Source organism: Ctenocephalides felis, unplaced genomic scaffold, assembly GCF_003426905.1.
Source record: "Ctenocephalides felis isolate EL2017-DRISC unplaced genomic scaffold, ASM342690v1 CF-g0.4_SCAFFOLD_01886, whole genome shotgun sequence".
Classification (NCBI taxonomy): Eukaryota; Metazoa; Arthropoda; class Insecta; order Siphonaptera; family Pulicidae; genus Ctenocephalides; species Ctenocephalides felis.
This window is the reverse complement of record NW_020538040.1, coordinates 31252290-31279779: the sequence shown is the minus strand read 5'-3', so window position 1 is coordinate 31279779 and position 27490 is coordinate 31252290. Positions and strand designations below refer to the sequence as shown.

General features: G+C 29.8%; 1 protein-coding gene across 2 annotated transcripts in view; it reads right to left on the bottom strand.

The window, feature by feature from the left end:
- Nucleotides 1-628: 628 nt before the first annotated feature.
- The window catches only part of LOC113376787, a 481471-nt gene continuing 454609 nt past the window's right edge, over nucleotides 629-27490 (bottom strand). The window contains exons 3-19 of one of the 2 annotated variants that reach the window (XM_026616843.1): nucleotides 25672-25725; nucleotides 21632-21728; nucleotides 19573-19791; nucleotides 16849-17159; nucleotides 15154-15366; nucleotides 14801-15052; nucleotides 6783-6948; nucleotides 5789-6091; nucleotides 5363-5556; nucleotides 5079-5271; nucleotides 4698-4888; nucleotides 4158-4276; nucleotides 3699-3829; nucleotides 3485-3629; nucleotides 3269-3412; nucleotides 3020-3171; nucleotides 629-1191 (exon numbers count right to left, since the gene is read on the bottom strand). In XM_026616843.1, coding sequence (XP_026472628.1) covers nucleotides 789-1191; nucleotides 3020-3171; nucleotides 3269-3412; nucleotides 3485-3629; nucleotides 3699-3829; nucleotides 4158-4276; nucleotides 4698-4888; nucleotides 5079-5271; nucleotides 5363-5556; nucleotides 5789-6091; nucleotides 6783-6948; nucleotides 14801-15052; nucleotides 15154-15366; nucleotides 16849-17159; nucleotides 19573-19791; nucleotides 21632-21728; nucleotides 25672-25725 — 3287 coding nt within the window. In that variant the 3' untranslated portion in view covers nucleotides 629-788. The remainder of the gene's footprint in view (nucleotides 1192-3019; nucleotides 3172-3268; nucleotides 3413-3484; nucleotides 3630-3698; nucleotides 3830-4157; nucleotides 4277-4697; nucleotides 4889-5078; nucleotides 5272-5362; nucleotides 5557-5788; nucleotides 6092-6782; nucleotides 6949-14800; nucleotides 15053-15153; nucleotides 15367-16848; nucleotides 17160-19572; nucleotides 19792-21631; nucleotides 21729-25671; nucleotides 25726-27490) is intronic. The other variant, XM_026616844.1, reaches the window with a different exon arrangement.

Here is a 27490-nt window from a genome sequence, read left to right as displayed (position 1 = left end):
TGATCATATAAACATGCATTAAATCAACGAATTAAATAATTTCGTAAGTGGTTAAGTACGCGTATATTTACTTTTTGAACGCAAATTATTAATAAATTTAATTTTGTTCAAAAACATATGATTTTGCTAAAAATAAACCGAATTTCTATTGAAATTTAAAATCTACTAATAGAGTTTGAAACAAAAAAAATACCATATCCTAAATAGCTATATCATTAAATCATATGCAATTGAGTATAATTTTTGCTCGAATTAGGAAAAATAGATTTATCGTTATTTATATTTACTTCGATAGTGGCTAATTTAATTTATATGTTAACTTTAAATTAACGTTTCATTGCTAAATAGTATTCTTAACAACTTTATTAAAAATGATTACATTTTTCTTATACGAGATCAACAGTAAATATCAAAAACTATATCTGTGGCTAAACTTTGCGATACATTCTTTATTTTTTTATTTTTTTTATATATTTTTTGTCAAAATAATATTTATATTTTTGTCTAGCTGCTAAAGCTAATATGAATTTTTGAAACAAATTAAAAATGTGAAGTAATTCTACTTTAAATATATACATATGTTTATAAATTTATTTTATTTTATTTTGTTTTATTAATTTTTTCCGTATCAAAATAATATAACAATCACTAAAGAACATTCAACTTAACAAAAAACAAGAACATATACAATATATTGTCATCACTCAAGTACACCTTATATCTTTTAATCGGAGAGTCAAGTACAAACATTCTTAAACAACACATGCTGAAAAAACGCCTAAAACTCGTCACCCCAGATCATTATCATATATCGCGGCCCTGTAGCTGTACCGATTATGGGAATTTGAATTATGGGCGCTGCTCAGTCTGCTAAATTGGGCGTTTGTTACGCCGAAATGCGAGCTATTTACATTGTATTGATGGTTACCGACACCGCCTAATTGGTTAATGCTACTACCGTAATTAGAGAATTGCGAATTAATGACAAATTGATTACTATTTCCACCACCAGACGAAGGACTATTACAATGATTAATGCTTTCGTACTTGTAATTCGAAGCAGCCTGCTGCATCAGGGAGTTGTGCTCGGAGTCGGACGATCTGCTCAACATCTCGCCGGGGTACTCGCCGTCGCCGTTCGTTGTGTGGTAATTCATATTGTTTAAGGTGTTCATTGCGGACCTGTTGTACCTGGAAAATAATTAAACATCGATTATAGTCTTAGATCGAAAAGAATTGACTTAATCAAGTCTTAACCCTTCGCACTCCATAGCCGATGCTCATGTGCAGCATATGGTGCAACAGACTAACGAAGAGCAAATAGTTAAGATTTCATAAAATGTAAGTTACAACGTTGAATGTCGTCGAAAACCTGGTCAAAAATGTCAATTTGATTCGAATCTCTATTTCTAATGCACAGTTTTTAACCAAATTTAAAAAAATGTGTTCACAATCAATAAAATACAATAAAATTGTTTCTTGCTCAATTTTCTATTCATTCAAGCCAGCCTTAATTAACTTCCCGTAGGATAAGTTATAGTAATCGCAAAAAAATCGAAAATAAATTTTTTTGCATATCTTTACGTTTTAAGGTCTTCTGAACATTTTGGCATACCTTAAAAAAAATAAATATATGTGTCTGTGTGTGTATGTATGTATACGTGTATATATGTGTGTGTATGTGTGTCTGTGTGTGTGCAGATACAAATTTTCGTCGACGATTACGGGAACACGGGTAAACCAATTTGAATAATTCAAAAAACATTCGATTCGTGTTGATGAGAAGACGTGCTGGTTAGTTTTTGGCAATGGCAGGTCGAGCCGTTTCGAAGATACGGGACAAAAAGTGCCAAAAATAGTAATTAATTTTTTGAGAGAACAAAGCGTCCGATTTGTATGATTCAAAAAACATTTTAATTGTATTGACAAAATGGAGAACTGATGAAATTGTTCGAAAGCAGGTGTAGCGGTTACGGAGAACCAATAAAAAAAATAAAAAAAAGACATTCGGCGGTCAAAAATGATATTTTATGAAGATTTTAATAATGCGTATGAATTTTGTTTACATTTCTTTCGGTTCCGTAACATCGTTTGTCCGTTAGACTGCTACGCGGCACTTACGCGCTTCGATATTTCATCTCTATGCAGCTAAAGCAGGGCGTTTGCTTTTAAACAAAGATCAAAATTTCCAAAATATTTCAAAATATTAAAAAAAACTTCATTTTCTCTAAAAAGTTTTGTTTTTTAAAGTCATTTTTTTGAAAAATTTAAAATTTTTAAAAAGTTCGGGAAGTGTCAGTAATTTGCCTCAAGGCACGATGCCACGCACGATTAGTTTTTCATTAATTCCGAGAAACTAAACATCGATATTAGCACTGTTATATTTTGAGTTACACAAAACTGGAAACTCGCAGGACGAGACAACATGTAGTTGTCCTAGAAAAGATCACAATTCAAGTTATCTCATAGTTGGCAGTCAACGTGATAAACTTATTTTTTTCATTATTTCTCAAACACTGAACATCACACTGTCAATACAAGTTGAATTTTTTTTGTGTAATTCAAATCGATTGATTAGTTGATCAGACAAAGATCAGAAATCCAAATTTTTGCTGTAAAATTATACTACCAATATAAATATTATACGTCTAAAAGTTGTTTTTATAAAAAATCATTTAAGTTAGGAATTACTATTTTCAGAAGATGCACCATATAGAAGAAATATTCCGTTCTGGGTTTTGTATTAATCACGATTGATGTGCACTCTTAAATATAATACATACATATATTAAATATGTAAGAATTATTATTGATGAATTTTATTATTTTCACATTTGAAGAATATATGTAAAACTCTGACACTTCTTCATGATGAATTATGATGATTCGTCAATCTCACAGTTAAATTATTAAATAATTCAAACCGAACTAAAGTTTCAAGTATAACCAAATAAAGTTCTCACTGATGATCAGTAAATTTTAATGAAAATATACTCTTTTTTATTTTATCCATTCTCACCTGTGATTTAACATTCCAGGTAAGGGCCTGTCAGGAATCGGCGGGGCAACAATACATTCCTCCGTAACGCCCATCGTTCCAGCTAATTCTGGACTTGGGTATTGAGTTAGTTTAGATCTTAATAATACACTGTAGGTTTTGTACCGTTTTAACTGTAAGAAATATAAATGCAATCATTAATAAAACACCTTATCGCTATAGTTTCTATATAGTCTATAATTATAAACTTTTATAATTTGTAAATATTACTTCAAACTGTAAATAGGCATCTTTTTCCTTATAATTTTGTACTAGTAAAGCTTTGGCCGTTCGCTCCGGTGGAGATTTCCTATGTTCTTCTAACTCAGCCTCTAATTTGATAACACGTTCCTCGTGTGACTGTAGTTGCTGGTGCTATAAATAGTATTAAAATAAATATTTATTTTTGTAATTTTTTATAATAAATGAGTTTAAACCGATTCTAACCAGGTTAAGTTTTGTATGACTACATGGCAGCAGTGGTCTTTGAAACCGCCTTTGCGAACCAACAGCTCCGTCTAAGGGTTGAGCAGAAAAGCTCGCACAAACAAAATTTATTGTATCAATCCACGATTGAAGTTCTTTGGAATCACTGTAAGGGCAAAAAAATATATATAAATATTGGAAATATTTAATGATAAAATAATTTATCAATACAAACCTGGTTTGGAATAAGTATTCAGCCTGATCGGCCGTGTGCAACCGAAAAACGTGTTGCTTCTTTGTGTAATCTTGCGCTTTTGTTGCCAGCGCGTGATGTATGCGTATGGCGTTATGCAAATTGTCTGACATCTGTAATTTTGAAAAAAGAAAAAAATATGAGATAAAAAAATAACTCCTTGGTACAATTCTGATTATTGATAGTACTCGTATCATGCTTTCGAAGGTAAACCATTTCCTAACCTTGCTAAAGAAATCATTATGTTAACATTATTATCATTGATAATAGGGGTATAAAGATCCAATTTGACTTTTAGTAGAGACGCTACTCAAAATAAAATCATTAAAAAATACCATATTTTATCTATTTTTGAGATAATAGTTTTTATTGGAAACGTTCAAGCCCATCGACTTATTTTATAAATAAATTTACTACTTGATAACAAAATATTTAAATTACCTGGCTCTTCCTGAATCCATGCTCATCTTTGTGTAGATATAAAACCAAATCTCTTAATGTGCAATAAAACATTTTCCATCCTCGTTTTCCCAACGGCGCTGTGAACAAACCACAACAAACTGCATCAATTATCCATGATTTATACTTTACTAGATAATTTCATTTGCGCAAATGCAATGATATATGAAAATCTACAGATGAAGATGAATGCACTTTTGAAAAAATATTAGATGGTTATAAAAATATAGTAATGCTGAAATATCAAACCTAATAATGAAATGTGTTGCTATTTCTAAATTACCGTTTTTCAATGTGAATATATACAAAACCACAATGAAAGCAATTCTTTCTTGTATGTTACAGAATTGCAAATGCAAGTGAACAAAATCATATGAAGGATACAGAAAAAAAAAATCAATGTGATGGCAAAACTCTAGTAATAATAGTAACAGGTAATGAAGGGAGAGAACTGTGATGATGTTTTAAACTACTATATAAGCATATTAAGGAGGATGATGCTAAACCAAATATTCAACTCACTCTTCTTTGCATCAGCATCAAAACAGCATTTTCTCATGACGTAACCTTTCTTGTATTCTACAGCACATGTTGTATCGGGAAGTTCCAAAAATGGATTAGGCCCAGCGAGATTAATAGCGCCTCCGTCATTTTGGGATACCATTTGGTTTTTCCTTTGTTGCATTGTGGCTGCATCTTCAAGTTCTTCATCGCTATATTATAAACAGCAATAATAATTATCTGAATTATTCAAATCAACAAAAACATTGAAAACTCCATTCATTAACCAGTAAACTGCGAACGGTGAATCAGAATTTCTACATAAAACGTTTTATAATTTAAAATATACAATATAATAAGCCAATACTGTAAAAATTTAGACATAATGTCCTAAATACTCACAGAGCCCATTCAAGAGGATGATTTTTGATGGCCATGTACAGTTGTTTGAGAACTTCCCGTGGAAAATTATCTCCGTCGTTCAATTCACTTAAATTATCTATGAATTCACTACAAGTCATTTTCCTGCCGATATTTTGGCCATGAAGATCCGTATTTAAAAGCATTATGGCGCAAGTCAATGTATGTACAGCATCTGAAAAAATAATAATAAATTATATCCTTATATTATATATAATTATAAAATATACACAGGATGACTAAAGGATTCAAAATAATAATTTTACCTTGTGAATTAAAGCTACCAATATTACAATCCAAATATCTCTTGGAAAAGTGTACAAGAACTCTTTCTCTTTCTTGCGTTTCTCCCGTCAATGAAAATTGTTTCAAAAACGTCCTCAAAGCTTCATCGAGACCCGTATTTTCAAAATCAAAATGCCTTAAGTACTCGTCAGCGACTGCTCTGCTGAAGTCATTGCTGAAAAAAATAAGAGATTATATATAGATATTCAACCAACGCATTAAAGAAAATATCAAATGATCTCAAAACTAGTTGGTATTGGTATTTTGCCTTGAGACAAGTTACATGAACTTTCCCGTACCCCATAGGCAAAGTTATACAAAGATCACACTGCATACTATCTTCAATGGCATGTTCTTAAAATCATTTATGCCCCACAAAATCAATTCTTATTGTCTATTCAACTCACTTTTTACTCAAATGTCTAGAAACGTCCGACTTTTTGAACCCATCCAGCGTGTAGAGCCTCTTAGCTAATCTGATAGCACTGGGAACATCTACGGCTTTAGGACTATAGTGGAAACTGTGCAGAGAATCGACATCAGAACCATCATCAGATCCATCGCCGGAATAATTGGAACCATCACCGCATCGGCTGGGAGAATCACCACGACTCCATTGGCTGCTTGGATTACTAATAACATGATTACTATTATTTGTTGAAGGTATACTACTGGGTAGGTCTTCTAATGAGTCTCTTAATTCTTGATAGCTATAAAAGAAAAAATCATAACATAAATAATAATAGTGCTCTAATAATAAAAAATAGATTTAACTACATCAGATGGTAAGAACTTTCAAAACTATGGTATAAATTATGTATGATATAAGTCTTCTGCGATGAGTGTCGCTTATAGGCGACATCCACATTAGTATATGCGATTAGGAGTGTCGCCTATAGACGACAACTGCATGACGACCTGTGTTTTCGGGTATCGCCTATAGACGACATCCAGTTTGTCGATACTCTCATCAACATTTGTTACTCTGACAAATGAAAATTGTGAGAGAAATTATTATTGTGAAATCTTATTTGTTATAGTAATTTTTAGTTCTGCGGTTGTAATAATCAATTAATTTTTAAATACATTCAGTTTTTATAGATAATGATTGAAAATTCTTCAAATATTATATGATGTGCTAAGTCCGATCAGTAGCGCTACTGGGTGCACAGCAGTGTCACTCCTTCAGAAATAATATATATTATATAATGTGATATAATAAAACCTAATTCTAATTCTAATAACAACCTTAAATTATAATATATATTATATGATGTGATTGAATGAAACCTACGTCAAAAAATAACTTTTTGAAATAAAATATGCACTAGCACAGAAGACAGAACCAGGAGCATTTCATTTCGTTATATATAATACTAAATATAATTCTTGAATATTTACCCTTGTGAATGTGGTGCTCCATCGGGTCCTTTGACTTGTATTACTATTTTGTGGTCTGCTTCCAATTGGGGTCCTCTCGTACCTTCAGATATCAAAATAGTTGAATCACTATCGCTAGGGTCACTAAGACCCATGTGCACGTCCCGCGTACCCAAAATATCCATACCTGTAACAGAGGAAAAAATAATAATACTTTTAATAATATATTCGAAACTCGAAAAATATAGGTTTTAAATGATTACATTACATCTTTACATTTATTTCGTACTATGTTTTATATTTCAGAAAACCATTATAGTTTTTAATACAGTAAAATCGTAATTATGGGTGAAAATGTATCACCATACAGGGTGTCCCAGACCTCAACGTCAAGCTGAAACGGCTTGGCAAGGCTGATATTGATCATAATTATAATGAAAAAAATTTAAAAAAGTTTATCTTGTCTAGTTTGAGAATTATGAGCTTTTAAGTGCAACCTAGAGCTTTATTGAAAATGTGACCATTTATCGGTTCCTGTGGTTAATTTTTATTGGTTTTCTTCATTTAAGCTTTGGATCCGTAATCGTTAATGAAAATTAACCGCATTAACTAAAAAATGATCATTTTGACCAAAACTCTAGGTTGCAGTTAAAAACTCATAATTTTCAATACTATCAGACCATTTCGGCTGGGCATTGAGTTCTGGGACACCCTGTATATATATAGTGTGCATGTGTATGTATTATAGTGTTGTCAATGATATTTGAAGCATTGATTTTCCTCATTGTTCCATCTTTAGTTTATACTTTGCACAATGCAAAATGTGTTTCAATTGTACTATTGCCATGGGCGCAATATCATAGTCAATTTATTAATTTAATTAATAAATTAATAATATCCAGTAAATGTATAATTAAAATTTTATTTTCAATATAAACATTTAATAGTTATAATATTTAATTTTTATAGCACTAATCTAAAATTTTTGGTATAACACTTTTTTAATTATTGGAAAAAAAATCGAGTCTACTGCTATAGTTTATGGATAATAAATGTGTGATAGAAGATAAAAATCTTAAGGTAAAAGATAATAATATTAAATAAGAAAATTCTATTGCCGGTTTAATTTTGCCAAGAATATATTTTTCGGAGTTTATCAAACAAATATTAATATAATATCCATAATAAAGGTTGCGCCATTTAAAGTGACAGAACTTTTTTTTAAAAAAAAAGCATGGTTCAAAACAAAACAAAAATAAAAAAAAAAATAATTTCAAAAAGCCGTCATATCTTCTTGAACAAAAATAAATTATAATCAAAATAAAAATATTTTTTTATATATATTTTCAGAAACCAATGCTTAAATAGCCTACGCCGTAGTAAAATATATTTTCTAATTGTAAGTGCTTATTAAATATTAATGACTTAATTATTTGACATTATTTTGAAAATATTTCAATTTAAAAAACAATTATCAATGATCGAGTGAATGAATTGGGTATTCATATTTCAATAAATTTATAACAATGTACATTGTCTTTCTATACTTATAGTCGATTGTTACATTATTCTTGTATTACATGTTGATCTAATACTCTTGCACAGGTTGTTGAACCTCCTAATAACGTTAAAACAAGTTTGAAGAAACTGTCAGAATTATATTGCCATTGTAAAAGAAGAGCTAATGACGTATTTTGATTACAATTTATTAATTAATTCGACAAAAAGTAAGCAACTGAAAAATATAATTTTATGTTACAAAGTGAATTAAAAAAATCTGTACGCCGCGTTTACTGGTTTCGTGTTTATCATTTTATGGAAATATTAAAATAAATTTGATTTAGTTATCGAATTAATAATATAGATTATAAACCGAATCAAAATCATATAATTTATTTATATTATATGAGTCGTGATTTTTAATATTAATATTATTTTTATATATTAATCATGAAGAACATAATATCCAAGGGTAGAAATAAATAATGTAAAATGTTTTGTACGTTAATGTTTTTTCAAAAACTGTTGAACTGATTTCAAAAAATTAAAATTCATTCTTATTTTTAAAAACCATTTGCTTATTGGATGAACTTTTCTATAGATGAACATTCTAAAATATTATAGCTAAATATTATAAATAAAAATTATAAATAAATATTTTATTATAGATCGATTTTATCATTATATTATTTAAAAAAATTATGATAAATTTTGACCAACTAGGCTGTTACTTGTTACAGGTGTACAGAACTAATAATAAATAGGATTTCAAAAGTCACTCGCCTATTAAAAACATTCAATTCCTATTGGAGGAGCCGTTCTGATTAGTTTTTGTTAAAGACCGTTTCGCAAATAAGTGGCAAAAAGTGCAATAAATGTCTATTCAGTTTTAAAGAGAACGGAGCGTCCGATTTGAATGATTCAAAAAACATCTTGTATAACAAAATAAAGAATCGATTAATTTTTTGGGAAGGCCGGTCTAAGAGCTTCGGAGATCCAGAAAAACAGTTTTAAAAAAATGCCATTCGGCGGTAAAAAATGATCGTTAAACATATGCACATTAATGTATCACACATTTTGCAGAAATTTCAATAATAAGTACAATATTTGTTTTTATTTCTATAGATTTCGTAACAATATTTATAATGTTCAGAGTATGCTTGCAACGAATAGTATATTCGGCAAAATGTCGAATACCGAATATTCGGCATGCTCTATAGACTGAATACCAAATATTCGGCAACTATTCGGCAGGTTTTTAGCGCCTAAACTCGTTCGTATTGAAGCAATTGCTATTTGCAGTTGTTATATTACTAACGAACTGCATGTATATTCAATTTTTATGTCTAGGCTTGCAACTATTATTCGGTTGCTTTTCCTTATTTGGAAAATCTGAACACATTTATATTATTTTGCCGAATACCGAATACTTTAATAACATATGTGATAGGGAAAAAAATCAAAACGCGATTCTTTACATTTATATAAATGTATTTTTAATTATTTCTTTCATAAACATTTATTGTTTTCTTTTATAAACACAATATTATTTTTTATATCCTTATATGTTATGTTATAACTAACCAAAAGTATTATTCGATTTTTTTACGATAAGGAGCCTATAATATCTCTTTACTTAGAAATGGTTAGATGCAATATAATGCAAGACTTTATTGAATATAGATACCACACATAAATGTTGAATGATTCTTAACAAATAACATGAATATATAATAATAACGTGTCCTTCGAAAATATTGAGGAAAGAGTTCTTCACGTGTTCGTTTAATAATCTCAAAAGTCAATAAACTTTAAATTATTATATATACAAAATACAATAACAAATTCATTTCATATTTCTTCATATCATAATATGTGAACATTGTAAACTACAGACTTCCAAATACACAGATTCATCGCAAGTTCTTTATCGCTTAAGAGATAAAACACCCAATATTTTCGCTGAGCGGCGGCGGCGGATCCTTTTTATTTTAACTATTTGATATTCGGTCGAATATCAAAAAACGTGCCGAATATGACGAATGCCGAATGCCGAATGCCGAATGCCGAATGTTCGGTGCAAGCCTAGTTTAAAGTTTCTTATATTGTTCAAACAAACGTACTCGTCATTTCGCCAGTATGGTTCTACCGACTTGAACAAGTTTCAAAATTTTCAAGAAATATCAATTTTTAGTTTTTATTCACAATCTATCAAAATTTGTCACTATCGCCCGCATTATTGTCCATGCGCATTGTACCCATCGCAAACCTATCAAAATTTCGTACTAGCAGCGCCATTTTGCATTTGACGTTTGACACATTATAACCTATATCATCTCGGTCGTTGTTTTTATGTATTTATTTCAAGTGAATTAAATATTTCTTCACAATTCTTGTACCATTAAAAAAAATATCAAAAATCTTATAATGGATATAGTTTTTAGCAGCTATCATGTTCCCAATAAAGTGTTTTTCGAAATGCTTTGCGCAATGTGTTACAACATAAAGTACAGTTAGAATAGCAGTAAAAGCTATTTTAAGTAATAATGTGCTAGTACCAAAAATGGGATTTTGGTCAACAGATAATGAATATTTTAATGGGTGTTTGAAATAATACTGATAAACAAAAACGTTAAATTTGGAATTTGCAGGTTAGGTTTAGTGTTCATATTTTGGGACACACAAATGGCACATAGAAGTGGTGAGTAAAATCAATTGTTAAATAATTGAATCATTGAATCAAGTCATTGAATAATTGTTATTTATTTATTTATTTATTTATTCATTTATTCATACGCCAATTGTCTTTATACAGTAATATAATATAGTTTGCTAATTCATAACTTGTATATTTATATCTATATATATATATATATATATATATATATATATATATATATATATATATATATATATATATATACATATCATACAGATATACATACATATATACTCAAATAATACGCATACATATACATACATACACATATATGCACTTTCACATATACGTACATAAATACATACACATACATACACGTAGACGTTATAAAAAACTATGATAATAGTTAAGAGTTAAGTTAAGAGTTCTTGTTTTTAAGATGATTATATGTTTGAATACGTAATCTATATATAATTTGCAAACTATATCAAGCATGAAAATTAATAAGGAATTCCTTTCTATTGGTTTATACCACTTACACCAAATTTTGTACAAAGCCCGTACACAAAATTCAACATTGTCCTATAATCTTCAAGCAATTTATAGTGTTAGTTCACTTAAAAAAATGGGGGCAACAAATAAATTAACATGAATAAATCGATGTTATAATGATTAAAATATTCAATTGTGGGAATTTAGAAAAGCCATTGAATAATTGATGTAACTAGTATGTAGAATTCTTGTTTTTATGATGAATATATGTATAAGTATCTATATTGTGTATAGTATTGAAATTATAGTAAGCAAACAAATTAATATGCGATTTCTTCTTATTGATTTGGCAACAAAATTTAATATTTTCTTATGATACAATCTGTTCAATTACAGACAAAAAAATAAACTATTGGGGTGCATGTGTCTTGGCAAATTGCTGAAACTTCCCGTACCGTCATTAAAAATCTTGGTACGGAACCTAATAAAATTTACACAAAATGTGTACACATTATTAAAATCTCTATAAAATATCTGATAATTTGATGTACATATGTCCAATAAACATTTTTGACCGCCAAATGACATTTTTTTAACTTATTTTTATTGAGAGTCCATAACCGCTAGACCTGCCTTCCCAAAAATTTCATCAGTTCTTCATCTTGTCAATACAAGTAAAATGTTTTTTGAATCATTCAAATCGGGAACTCCGTTCTCTAAAAAACTGAATTAGTATGATAGGGTGTATGCAACATATGTAGGTTTTGAGACAACTCTTAGGGTGTCAATATACAGTATTTAGATACCCATAGCTGGGTATCTCGAATTCCGAGATTCTTACCTAATTTAAGCTTAAATGACTCGACTATAAGAACAGTGTACAAAAAGTGATCAAATTCTTCAACATTATTATTTTTCGAACTTTTAAATTAATGGTAAACTTTATAAATTTTTCTCTATTATTCATATAATAATCATCCTGTAAAATATTAATACCATTGTCAGTTGCACAATGATGCAAAAATGTATGATTAACAATAAATAACTAATAAACTGAAATTAAATAAAAAGGTCTAAAGTGTCTAATTATTACCCAGGAAAATTACAAATGGAATCCAATAACAAAAGGCGTGCTCGTAAGGGCAACTTTAGCCACCCAGAAGTCCAGTTTCTAGTTGACATGATTGCATCTCGAAAACACATAATTGAAAACAAAAGAACAGACTCTGTAACAAATAGCGAGAAAACCAAGGCCTGGGCGGAAATATGTACTGTTTTCAATGCCTACTCCCCAAACTGTTACCGTGATGTAAAATCACTTCGTTCGAAGTATGATCAACTTAAAATGGATGCAAAAAGAAAGATGGCACAGATGAAATGGCCAGGACAATCATGTGGGATAGAATTCTTACCACATGAAGATAAAATTGTTAGTATGTTGACTGGTGTGATGGAAGGCGAATATATTAGTGATGAACATTCTTACATGGGTGAGTTAAAAACATTGCATTTTGTTTTGATTAACTACCTTTTGAAATGGCAAGGTTACAGTAGTTATATTTCAAATAAATCAAGTAAATATTTTTTTTGTAAGATAGTCATACAACAAAAATGGAATTTGTTTTATCATACAGATATATTTTCAAATATTCATTATATATTTGAAATTTTGAAGCATTTTTTAAATTATATTAAATTATAGAATATCTATACTGGCGCTCTAATGTAATGAAAATATTATTGTGCTAAGACCAGGTGCAAAAATGAATTAAAAATGCATATATGTATACTTAAAATTGTTTGCGCACTAACTTATACAGTCTGAAGACAATAATTGCTAAGCAACCACAGTATAATGCAGTGAATAATAATTACTGATAAGTGAAATTCTTTAATAATAAAAATAGATTTTTATATAAAGAATAAACTTCAGATGAGACAGTCTTACTTGCAAAAGCATCTCTTATAGTACTTTATCCATTATTGCAGAGCCTCTGACTGAAATTAAATCAATCGAGGATGCAAAACCAATACTAGCTATAAATTCACCAGAAGTATCATTCCAAGAACACACAGGTAAATTATACTGATTTATTTTCAAATAGTACTGTAAATCTTATATTATTGTGTATTCAGGTGAAGATGACAATATGATAGAACCTTCCACATCAAGAGAAGTTGAAGAATCTATCAATTGTAGGTACTAAATTGGAAATAAATTAATGTATTATGAAAATAATAAACTGTATTTACAGTTATCAATTTGCAAAAGGAGCAAGCAACAAAAGAACATGAATTACGCATGGTAGAATTACAATTAAGAATAAAGGTGCAAGAAAAAGAATTGGAGCGGTTAGATATTGTGATAAGAAAAGAAAAACTAGAAATAGAAAAATTAGAGAACAAATAATATTGTGAACATAATATAGAAGTAATACATCAATATATGTATATATCTATTTTGCAATAGTGATTTTTCAATAAAATATATGAAATGTTTTTATAAAAAAATTGCATATTTTTTTTATAATTCATCAATATTTGAAGTAGCAAAAATTCTATTCAATTATATATTCCTGTCAATCGTTTTATATAACTAGCTGTATTTGCAACTTGGTTCAAGTGGAATTTAACAAAAAAGTTAGAAGTTTTTGTATTTATATGGTAATTGCTAACAGCACTTTTGTCCTTTCTCACGTTTTTAGAGATATTTGAATTTTCTTTTAATCATGACTAATGGATATGCATTTAAAACATTAGAAATCAAACCTATAAAGATGTATTTTAAGAAAAAACTATCGATGTTACTAATTACATAAAAAACATCTATCTATAATTGATCAATTTCAATATGCAACTAAATATTAAACACAAATGTACTTAATTTTACTGAAAAAAAATAGTAAAATGTGACAAAATGGTTTGACTTAAAATAAGGTAATATTATTGAGAAATATTACTATTAAAATATTTTACATTAAGATGATATGAGATAAAATGCTAAAACCAAGCTAATTAACTTTTTTTGATTTACATATGGACAAAATCTTGGATACAGCTTGATAATATAAGATACTTTTTTCCTAAAATAAAAGTAGCCAAAGTTACGCTAAATTATATTTTAAGCTACCTGCCAAAATTGGTTCAGCCGCTTCGGAAATTAGCCCAAACAAACAAAATTTTCAAAAAATGTTAATTTGTTATTTATATTAATATGCATGTATTAAAAATCGGTTACTTCAATATCACAAACAGATGAGCAAATGTTATTTATATATGTATATAGATAGATTATGATTTTTAATTGCCTTTTTCAATATTGAATTCTGATTTATCCTAATATATTCTATATAGAGTTTTGTAAATAAAATAACAAAAAAATACTCACCAGTTTCTTCTTGGTAATCCGGACTAGAAATATTACTAACTGCTTCAGATATGCTATGGTCATGTCTTCCACCATCAGCACCACCACCAGTTCCATGCGAGTACCCAGTGGTCGCTGAAGTGGCATCACCAGCCGCTGCGTGTATCAATCGTGAACCAGAATTACTGGACATGACTGATGAAGAAACAGATGTAGTTGGAGAGCCAGATCGTAATGGACTGTTTTCCAACGAACTGTCTTCAGAACGGCGACCTAGAAAAAAATTATTTGTTTTTAATAACTTCCCTTAAAGCTAACATTACTGAAAATAATAATATATGTAATAGTTTTAATAAATAAATGTTTCTATTTACCACCAGTCCTGCATTCTGCCGGACTCGACACTGGGGCATTGTATGTCCATACAATTCTATCAGCTGCATTACTATCATCTGAATCTTGTCTGGTGTCCAAAAGTGTATTTAAGGAACTTGTAACATCGTCATCGAGTTCGATGGCAACGGCGCTTAAACTATCTTTTTGTTGAACTTGCAAATGGTCTTCAGACCTAGATGTCCTAACAAAACCTGGCAAAGTTGATGGTCTCATTAGTTCAAATGAAGTGAAAAATTACTAGTAATCAGCATACAAATATTGTATCGATAGTTGTATGTAACATTTGTATACTTCATAATATTATTAATTTGGTAGCCTAACATAATATACTATTATAGGTGATATAGAAAGATATTTAAGATTTAATATAAATTTATTTAGATTCTATGCAGTAGTTTTGGGTGGAGCTTTTTTGGATATGGAGAGCAATAAGCACCATTATAGTCATATTTTACTTCTTTACTGCAGAATGGTGAAAAATCATTGCAAGTTTGAAAAAAATAGTCGAGTTTATAAAATTGTGCTGCAGTGCGCCAATAGTACAAATTCGTTCACAAAACTTTGATTCATCAATTGCAATTTTGATGAACTAATTGATAAGGTGTTCAAACTCATTTTATTTTAAAATTTAGAATAGAAACAAAGTAACTTTCAAAACAATCCAAAACATAAACTAATTGTAAATATATGTGGCACTTTGCTTTAATCGCTTTAACTTTATGATATCAGGAATGATTTAGTTAATCGATAACAATAATTGAGATCTTAGTTAGCATAGTATATTGTATATCCAAATATTGTCATAAAAATACTTCCATCTATTGAATTCGGTCGAGCAATTTCTCTTCAAGACTAACGAGAAATGAAATACAAAATACAAAATCGCACAAAAATCAAAGTCTTTGTTAAATAAGAAGAAACGGTTCAACTTACAATAGTACCGTACATACCAACTGTTATATTTAGAGCGAATTTAGCGTTTCTAAAACCAATTATCGATTCTTCATAAAGCCAAATGATCAGCATGATTTTTCGAACGTTGTTTTTGATAAAATCTGTTCTGAATTTTTTATCAAAACGTAACGATTTTTTTATTTAAGTATTAGAAAGAAATGGCTCGACCTACAGCATACACACACATACTTTCTGCAATTTCTGTGCTAAACGCTTGACAATCACTTGAAACGTCGATTAAACATAAAACTAGTGCTTCGGTTTGCGTGTCGAAAATAAACTCCATCGGGACGTTATAGAAACCTGCGATAAATAAACGTATTGAAAAAGTCCATATCTTGAATAATTTATTTGAAAATGAAATAATACTTGAAATTAAAGTTTTTATCGTAAAATGAAACGTATGAATATATTTTCATTTATATTAATCTCTGTCAATCTCAGAGTCTCTGACAATGGTCAGAAAATTTAGTTCTTTCTTGAGCCATTTTTAATCCTGCAATTTTACTTGTCCTTTTAGAATAGATGCAAAAATTATTATATAAAATTAATTAGTAATAAAAATGCATAATTTCAAAAATAATATTTCAGGAAATGGAAATTTGCAGAAAATCTACTTATTGGTGTCAGGATAATGTAAATATCTCAAATAAAGGAAACAACTGCATAGCTAATATCTGGGACAGCGTCTTTAACGTTCCAATCAATATAATATTCACCTGGATAAACACTGCCGCTATTCTGTGTTTTCATCTCATCTGATGACTGTTTTTTAGGAGGTTGCTTCTGACTCGGCCTAGGCGAACTATTAGCAGAGTTTGTCTGTTTCTTAGCCATTTCAGGCGTTCCTTGTTTTATTCCGGTCGTTGAATTTTGAGAATTGGAAGAAGGTGCAGGTATTTCTGTAGGAGGATTGGATCCGAACCGCAAACTGTCTACTTTGCGATTCTGTTTCGGGAGAAGGTTTTGGCCTTGCGGAGTTCGAGATAGATTCAACATTAGGTCACCAGTCATCATAAACGCCTCGAACCTGAAAAAGTAAACATTAATGAAACCTCAGTAAGTAACTTTAGGGCACATTCCAAATTTTTTGAGAGATGACGCTTAAATCATACGTCTATAACGTTGTCAAGACAACCAATATTAATATTTATGGCCTTCGCTAAGTTCTTCAACTTGAAATTCATACACGAAAGTGAGCCAACATTGTTGGCCGGTTAGACCTGATAATTATGAGTCATATAATACCAAAAAATGTTTTAAAAAAAATTTTTGTTTTTCATTGGCATATATAGGCTTACAGTTACCGATTTTTTGTTCCTCTATTTTTTGGATGTAAAACAAATATTCGGCCCATAGAAAGTTGATGTATTGAATAAATGATTTTGATCTATAAATTGGAATATTTCTAATTCCAATGTATTAATTTTATTCTGTATAATGTATAATTCCAAGTAATTGTTATTTTTGTAGCTGATTTAATAGAAAGTCTATCTTTATTTTATGAATATTATATTACCTAAGAAATTACTTATTTTATAAGACTTTGATCATCCGTCAATATTTCATTAGATGCTCCGAAAACCAATTACTACTTTGAATAGAAACTGTACATTACACATTTGTGTGGTATACCACAAATAGTCTGTTTCCACATTGCAATTATTTAAATTGCAAATGAGTGAAATTAACCCATATTATAGTTACTTATAACACTTAGAATTAGAATAGAAGCGAAAGGCAAAAATGTATGCTGTCAACCCTCCGTTAACGCGGTGAGAGCAGTATGGGAACCGTGCTATAGAAAAATAAGATTTAACATACAATCCAGGCTAATTCGTAGTGCATTCTTTGAAAAAGCCCAGAATTAGTACAAATTGCAGCGTTTTCATCGCGTTATATGGAGACCAATGAATACAACTAGGAGTAGTTTGAAATGTCATGAGTAAACTAGTGGTGCATGGCAAAAATTAAAATTTATAAAAAATAGAGATTAAAAAAATGAGATCTAAAAAAAATACTTAAAACTTTGTTTTTTTTTATTCTTCGAAATATTTTGGAAACTTTTCTTTTTCGAAGCTGTGTAGAGACGAATTATCGAATCGCGTAAGCGCCGCGTTGCAGTCTAACAGATAAACATTGGTACGGAACCATAGAAATATAAATAAAATTTGTTCCTATTACTTTCTAAAAGTCTTTATAAAATATCTGATAATTTAATATGCTTATGTCCAATGATCATTTTTGACCACCACATGGCATTTCTTTAACTTCCCGTAGGGTAAGTTATTGTAATTGTTCAAAAATTGGAATTAAAATTTTTTGCATATCTTCACGTTTTGAAGGTTTCTGAACATTTTAGCATACCTAAGAAAAAATGAATGTATGTGTGTCCGCAATTTTTCGTCCACGTTTTCGGGCGCAGGGATCGACCGATTTGAATGGTTAAAATAACATTCGATTCCTATCGATAGGAAGATGTGCAGATTAGTTTTTGGCAGAGGCAATACCAGCCGTTTCGGAGATACGGAGCAAAGGGTGCAGAAAATAGAAAACGAGTTTTTGAAAGAACGGAGCATCCGATTTGAATGATCCAAAAGATATTCAATTCGTAATGATGGTGAGAAGTGGTTATTACTTCCAGACAATTCGGAGATATGTAGCTAAATATGCAAAAAATGGCAGTTTTTGCGAAAACTAAGCATCCGATTTGAACGATTCAAAAAACTTTCTGCTTGTTTTGATGAAACAATTGCTTTTGGGACTATATTTTAATTTCAAAATTAAACATTTTTTTCCATTTTTTTTTTTTTTTTGTATACCGAATATAATTCGGATTTTATTTTAATTCTGGCTAAAGTTCTAAGTTTTATACTTTAAATGAATAATTGTAACTTTGTGCAATTCAGTTTATATAATTCTTATAAATAATAGACAATGTTACAGTATTTATAATAATCTATTTGAAAGCATTTATTTCCTTAAATATAATATAGGATGTTCCAGAAATTTGCCTTAAGGCACGATGCCACCCACCCCACTAGTTTACTTTTTTTTATTGCATCACCGAAACCGCTACACCTGCCTCCAAAACTGCTAGACATCAATTTTTTCTAAGGGATGTTCAAAATGTTCAGAAATCTTTGAAACGTAAAGATATATGAAAATTATCATTTTCGATTTTTTTGCGATTACTATTACTTACGAAAAGTTAACAAAATGACATAGGCATCTTATTAAAAATTGGCGCGACGCAGTAGTCAGTTCAAACGTGTTCGCGCCTTCAAAAGTTTATTTTATGAATGGTTTTCTCGTGTTTTCTGGGAATATATTTATTGTGAAAGGTAATCATTTTATTTAAGGTTCGAGTTATAGATTCATTCAAATTCGTTGATTTTGTATCAGACGATAATTCTGGTTAGATTCCTCTGGTTTTTTATTACCTGGGCGTCTTAGTCGTTGTCCTCTCTTCCTGTCCAGATGCGTGTCCGTTCCTTTGTGAATGTGAATTGTTCGTCCTGTTGCTGTCCGAACTTCGTGATGAATGATGATTACTGTCGCTGTCGCTGCCGCTACTGTCTCTCGTCGTTCCCTGAAGATTGGCGCGTACGCCGCTGGCTGCATGCGGCGGCGTTCTTGGTATACATTGTCCCAAGGGCGGGCTAAAAAATAATAATAAAGTTATATTAAGGCACTTTTTATAAAGATACATCTTTAGATTAATGTTTATTTTTATTAATAATAATAATTTTTAATATTGAGAAGTATGGCAATTGAGTTAAGTATAAAGAATTTAGCAAACGGCACAACTTGTTAGCTCTGCTTTTCAATTTTTTTTTACATTTTTTATTTCACTTGAAATCTTAATTTTTATTAAAATATTTGAAATTATTAATTTTCCTTTAAACTGTCTTCACTTTATAATATTTTTATAAGAATTTTATCCATATTCAAATTTTCACAAAATGTGTCAGGACTGCATTTCGGTTTCTTTTTGACACAATGTGACCAATACAACTTTTACGCGGTAATGTGCTTTTCGGAATTTATTGTTCATAAATTTATTATTTAATTAATTTATTTAAAACTAGGTTTAAGGGCATTTCTTATATACCTCTCTACAAAAACCCATCAAATTCACGCAATTCGTATTTTCGTTAACAAAATATAAAAATTGTTAATATCACGAAGGAATTAACAAACATATAAGATCTTTTTTGTTTTTTATGCATTTTTCGCATGCAATATTATTACAATACATATAAAATTTTATCTTGTATTTTTATTACACGTTTTGGCACCTTTTTGGAAAACCATATGTTGGCTTTTACTAATCTGAAACATCGGGTTTCGATTGACGCAATGATCTTTTTTGTTATCAATTTGATTGTATAAAAATAACATAATATAATCAAGTTTAGTGCATCTCGGACTCCTCGTTACTATTATATTTAATATTTAAGGCATTAAATATGAAGACAATTATAATCATTTTTTAGTAATCCGCTAGTCCGTTTGACTGTTTCCCGTAGAGATAGAAAGTTAATTAAAATTATAGTTTTATATAGGGTAGGGCGGGGCAGAAAGGTCCAATTTGGCTTTGAGCAATTATATTGTGAAAACCATACCAATTATATCACAACAAATAACACGTATCAAACAAATGACTATCTGACTATGTTCAGTAAAACTCCCAGTTAATTCATTATTGTAGAAATGTGTTTTTTACAGTTTTTCAAAAAATTTGTCACCAACGAGGTAAACGAGGTGGCAAATGGGTTTCTTATTCTTAATTTTAAAGAAATTTTACGAATTAATAGCTACATCAACCCATGCAAAATATAAATTTTATGGGTACATTTTTTACAGAGATAACACTGTATACAATCTTGATTTAGTATTTCGTCAGAAATAATCATCAGTATAGTTATAATAGGTATATTCAACTTATATCTTGCAAAGTTGCTCTTTAACGTTAACTTAATTCACTGTTTTATTTAATATTTTTTTATTGTTTACACCTTTGCCAGAGTAAAGTTTTGGTAAAAACAATTCAATAACGTGCGCTTAAAAATTATATTGACAACAGTGCTCACAACCAAAAGATAGTACTTTTGCTATGGATTTTGAAACATTGCTGTTTATCTCCCGATAGCGATGTTGCTCGAATCAAGATGATGGCTGGGTATATATTTTTTACCCTCTACTATTAAATATTTTTGTTAAAAAATTGATAACTCTACTTGTTTTTGAGATATCGGTGGTGGACCTTTTTACCCGCGGACCATTAAGCCCAGCTCTACCTTATATATGTATATTTATACTAAAACTATAAATTTACAACACAAATTAGTTAGAATTAATGATATGGTTTTTTGAGCATTTCATTTCAAACTGAATTTTTATTGAGTCTTAAAGCATGTCCAAATAGTTCTATATCATGCTCTCAGTATAAGAGCTTCAATTTTCCTACAAAAAGCAAAAAATATACCAATTCGTTACCTTAGATTTTCACAATGATTATTGATCACCGGAGCTACCGTATCCTGCTGACTTGCCGAAGATAAATACCTTCGAACATGAGCTTTTACTTGCGGATCTGAAAAAATAATAAACCAGACTTTTCATGATCGATCAACGGAATAAATTTTCATGGAAATATTAAATATTTCAATACCTGTAATCTTTAATATATGAATGTGTATATGTATGAAAATGGGCGTATTTTTTAACAAGCAAAAATATTTTTTTAGGATTTCGTTTGCCAGTTATTGATGTATTTTATGAGCAACTCATATTTAGAAATACCCTTAAAAGTACCCCTTAACTTGTCACAGGCGTGTGAAGGAGTGTAACGAACCCGGTACGAGCATACATGTCAAACGTATTAGGAAAGTTATAAACGCACTAAATCAGGGATGAGGAACCTAAATGATGCGATTGACATGTGGGAGGGGTCTTCAATCAAATCAAATTTTATGAAAAAATTTAGAACTTTTGTTCTTGGTAATAAGCATCGCTCAATACAACTTATAGAACATGTAGGGGAAGTAAGGACAAAATGACATGGTGTATTATAACCAGTCCCAATTGTTTTTACTCATCTTTGGTTCATTGACTACCGGTAAAATATTTTAGTTAACAAACAAGAAATTTTTTCCATAATTAATTACAAAGAAACGGCTTAGCCAATCTTTACTAATCACCACATAACAGTCAAATCAGTTGAAGATTTTTGTCGAAAACGTAAACGGATAATTTTGCGCTTCTCTACTAAATATAAAAAACAGCTCGAGCGATCTTTGGACAAAACTAATCAACGCGAGTCTTTATCAAATTTCTTCAAACGGCTTTTATATACGTGCAGTACACAGACTCACACATACACATACTTATCTCAATTTTGGTGTTAAACTTGAAATGTTGAAGAAACAAAATAGAAAATTATAGTTTCTGGCAGAAACAAAAATTCTTCTTCGGTAAGTTCAAAATTTAAAAGCATTTAACAGAATACTATAGAAACTATGTCGTCATGCCAAAGATCGTTTTATATTAGGTCAACCAGAAAGTTCCGTCCAAAATTATAACAAATTTTACACCAAATTTTATTGCACGTTTATTTATTGAATAATCGGCTCTTTATTTTTACAGCTTAATGTATACGTATTGACGTAAAAAACAAACTATAATAAAGTGGATTCACATTAGTCTTAAGTGTGAAACTAAAGTATAACCGTGGCGACTGACAAAGTTCATTTACGTTATTGAATTTTAATAAGAAATGCTACAGAATCATGTAAAGTTTATTGAAAGTGGTGATGGTACAGTTTCTGGTAGGATATGCAAAATATGGTACAAAAAATTTGAAACAGGTGTTTTCGACCTTTCAGAGTTCCGGGCAAACATTTTTGATCGATGATGATGTTGTTAAGGTAATATTAAAGCAGGTTTCTTTTCTGACAACATCAGAGATCACAGAAAGGCTTTACCCAGTTCAAAAAACTATTTCCGACCATATACGAAAAATAGGATTGGATGGAGCTGTCTAAACTAAGAGTTTTAGCTGCTGTCATAAACTACAACCCCAATGGTATTAAGGTCTACTTACGTTCAGATACATGAACCCTATCCATGCTAACGATGAACAACCTAGAACATCAATAAATTCCGCCTACCATGTAATATAGATGCAGAAATCAACATTAAAATGAGAAGATAGTAAAAAATAAAAACTGATATATTTGATGTAATTGATTTGAATTTATCACCCGCACCCTTATTCAAAACGAATCTTGGAAATATTAGCGAAGATCAGGGCGAGAGTATCCACCAAGGCATCAGGACTTTGGAGGAGCGATATTAAGGAAGATGGGAGAACCACATAATGGTTGACAATTGTTCGAGCTTTTGACGAAATCATTCAGACCTTGTCAATGCTCGAAAATCATATAGAAAGACTTTGAAGGCATAAATTGAAATATGTTGTCATCAGCATATTGGCATATTTCAAAAATTAGAGTGCTAGCCAAATTCCTTTTTCGGAATCAGCGTCCTCGAATTACCAAAAAACCATCATAAAATCTCAGAAAAAAAATTGTGTCGCGCAGTGTAATTTATTAGCCTACAAAGTGGGAAATGTTGATCCCCCCTGTGCTGCTCTAACGCGTTCGTGACTTTTGCCGATATGATTTAACGAGACCGAGTGTTCGCATTTCACATGCATAATGTGCAAAGATTACATGTACCTATTGAACATATTGAAATATTATGCGGTTAAATTCTATGGCGCTGTGGTATAGTTTTGCATACATTCTCATTGGAAAAATAACATATAAAAACCAATAATCGATATTGCGTTAATTTTAATTTAAAAGGCGAATAGATACATGCGATTGAACGTTGTAACGGGAATCTTACAGTAAAATATGGTTCAGAGTAAGCTCAGTAGAAATATGGCAAGAGTTAGATGCATCGTGATCATTTATTGTATCACGATGAAAACATGTATAGAAATCCAAGAGTAATGTAAATAATTTAATATAATAGCATTTGTATAGGTTTCTAATCGACAGAGTAGGACAGGGCACAATAGTCCCTGGGGACTTTTAGTAATTATATTATGAAAACCAAAACAATTATATCACAACAAATTACACGTATCAAACAAATAACTATCTGACTATGTTCAGTAAAACTCATCGTTGCAGAAACGTGATTTTTCATTGTTTTTCAAAAAATTGTTACTTGGTCCTTTTTACCCCATAGACGGATTAAAATGTCTTATTTTAATTTTGAAAAAAATTTGCAAAATATTAGATACATTATTTAACCAATGCAAAATATAAATTTCATGGGTACATTTCTTACAGAGATAACACTGTATATAACCTTGATCAAGTATTTTGCCAGAAATATTCATCAGAGCAGAGTTGGAATAACCATTTATTTAATAAAGAATAATTTATAAATATCTATGAATGATGGCAGATACCCATATCATAAATGTCAAGTGATTATATTATCAATAAAAGTATTATTGCAAAGTTGAATGAAGAAGCACATATAAGACGCAAATTCAGCAAATCAGAAAAATAAAATATACGAGAGACGTTAAGAAAATGTTTCATACTCTCAGATTTTGATTTCCAAATTATTCTGATGAAAAATATCGAATTTGTATGTAAAAAACCCTGAGAGTTATAACGTATGCTTGACTTAGCTTCATAGTTTCAAATACAAATTAGTAATGAAACTTATCGTTAAAATATTTGACAAATTAAAAACTCAAAATTTGGATATTTCAATTTTCCAATAACCTATTGACTACCAAAGCCCCTAACCCAGTGATTCTCAAAGTGGCACATATGGGGTCTACGACAACATTCGAAAGGTCCATGACAACTTTCAAGGGTCAGCAAAAAAATTGCGAAAGTGTATCACAATACCACATATTTATAATTATCATTTACTTATATTATTTAGATACTCATACTATCTAAAATAAAAATTGTATATTATACAATATTTATAAATGGGCCAAAAAACTAAAAAAAATATTGTACATTTCCATAAAAACGTTTAAGTTGTAGCATGTGTTTAGCATTCGAGTTATGGTCGCAAGATTTGCTGACTATTAAAAAGCTAAATATTTTTTTAGCTTTTTGAGACTCATTTTAGTTCTGGTTACTAAAGATCAAATTTTAAAAAACGATTTAATAATTGTAAAACAGACATCATATTACATCTCCTAACAAAAAATATGACTGGGCTGCATTCGCCTAGAGATGTATGATTAATCCTTATAAAATTGTCGCCAAATGATAATTTACTGATCGCTTACTTTACTTTAAATAAATTAATAAATGTATAAATTTAACATTTGTTTTTTTGAGAGCCTATGGCCTAACCTAATAATTTATTCATGTATTATTTTTTAATTTAATTTCTTAATATTCAAGTATTAATTCGAAAATGAAAAAAAAATGAAGAAACTATTCTTGAATAAGGTATAAATATAAAGAGATATTCCAATTCGAACTTACCTCGTTTTAACTTCAGAGTGACTGGATCCGTCGACAGCCGTAAACATTTCAGAACTGAAATGAAGAGAAATAATTAGATATAAAGTTAGAGAACTTTTAAATTTTAAATGATAAAAAGCAAGTTTTCTGTTTGAGCAGACAGTATTATTCTCAAAGGTTTTAAACAGACAAGAAAGTTAAACAAGACAAGAAATTAACTCATCTTTCTAGAGAGATCATATCAACTCAAATATTACATCTAAACAACTTACATTTATTGTGCTTATTATTATTATTATTGTATTATTAAACATTTATTGTGCATTATTAACTATTTTATTGTGAAGTAAAATTAATTACTCATCTAGCTGAATTTGATATTCTAAATGATAAAATAACTAGCAACAAAATCATTATTAACTTCGACGTAAGGTAGAGAAAAATGAAGATCTTTGCATATATTTACATTTTGAAGCCTTCTATCCATTTTGACATATCTTACAAAAAATGAATATGTGTGAGAAAACTTGTGAGAAATTTTGAAGTTTTTGAAAAAAAAAGCCTTTTAAAAAAAAACATTACCATTTGGTGGTCAAAAATGATTATTAGTCATACGTGCATCAAATTATCAGATATTTTATAGAGATTTTAATAATAAGTACAAATTTTGTTTACATTTCTATGAATTCCATACTAATGTTTATCCGTTAGGTTGCGACGCAGCGCGTACGCGCGTTTATATTTCGTCTCTATAACAACAGCGCAGTGCAATTGCTTTGAAAAAAAGTTCAAAATATTCAAAATATAAAACTTCAAAATTTTCAAAATAGTACAATATTTCAAAAAATTCAAAATTTGAAGCTTTCAAAATTTTCAAATTACAGTGCGAGAATTCCAACTTTTAATGGTTTTTACTAGATGCTTTAAACATTTTTCTTATATGAACATATACCCATATTTGTGTCAAAAATCAACAGCTTTTTACCTTCACATAATTACTTCATTTTATTATTAATCATTATCATCGAATGATTGCAAATGTGCCCCTAAGTACGTAATACTCTAGCAAATATTTGTCGATTATATAAAAACGATAATGCGTAATAATATCCATGTAATCAATCATGTAATTTCTTTCCATCGATAACATAAAATGTATCACATACTCTATACGCCTTGATGTTAAGAATATTTGCGAAAAAGCCGTAATACTCGTTTATTCGTACGAAATGCAGCCAAGCATGCAAGGAATTTTGGCACAGTCTCACTTTCGAAATCAAGTTTCAGCGAAAACACAAGTAATTAAAAATTGCTGGATGATCTAAATACATAATAATGATCTAGGTACATTACAGGAACCCGTGAAAACTCAACAGTGAAAATGTTGAGTGTGAAAAATATAATTGAATCAACGCAGTAATTTTAACTTTAACACTAATCATGCCAAAAGCGGGTCAAATGACCCGTTTTGAACTTGGAATTGGAATAGCATGTATAATTTTATTGTTTTTGCAAATTTGACTGTATAAACTTATCGTACTCATCAATATATTGTTAAAATAGTTTTTACTATTTTGTATTTTGTAATGTATACCGTTATTATTACCACGCTGGGCCATTTGACCCAGTGAGCATTCTTTTACTTTATAAGCTTTTATTTTGTTTTATTTCTGCCAAGATCGTGTAAAGCAGTCCACTCAAAATAGTCGAGAATAATTTGCGAAAAATATCAACATTTTTGAAAGAACAAAGCTTCTAGTGAAAACTTATTAGAAAACCTATCAAAAATTGATTCTTTTTGGAAAGTAGCTCTATATCTCTATAAAAAATGTCGTCAGGA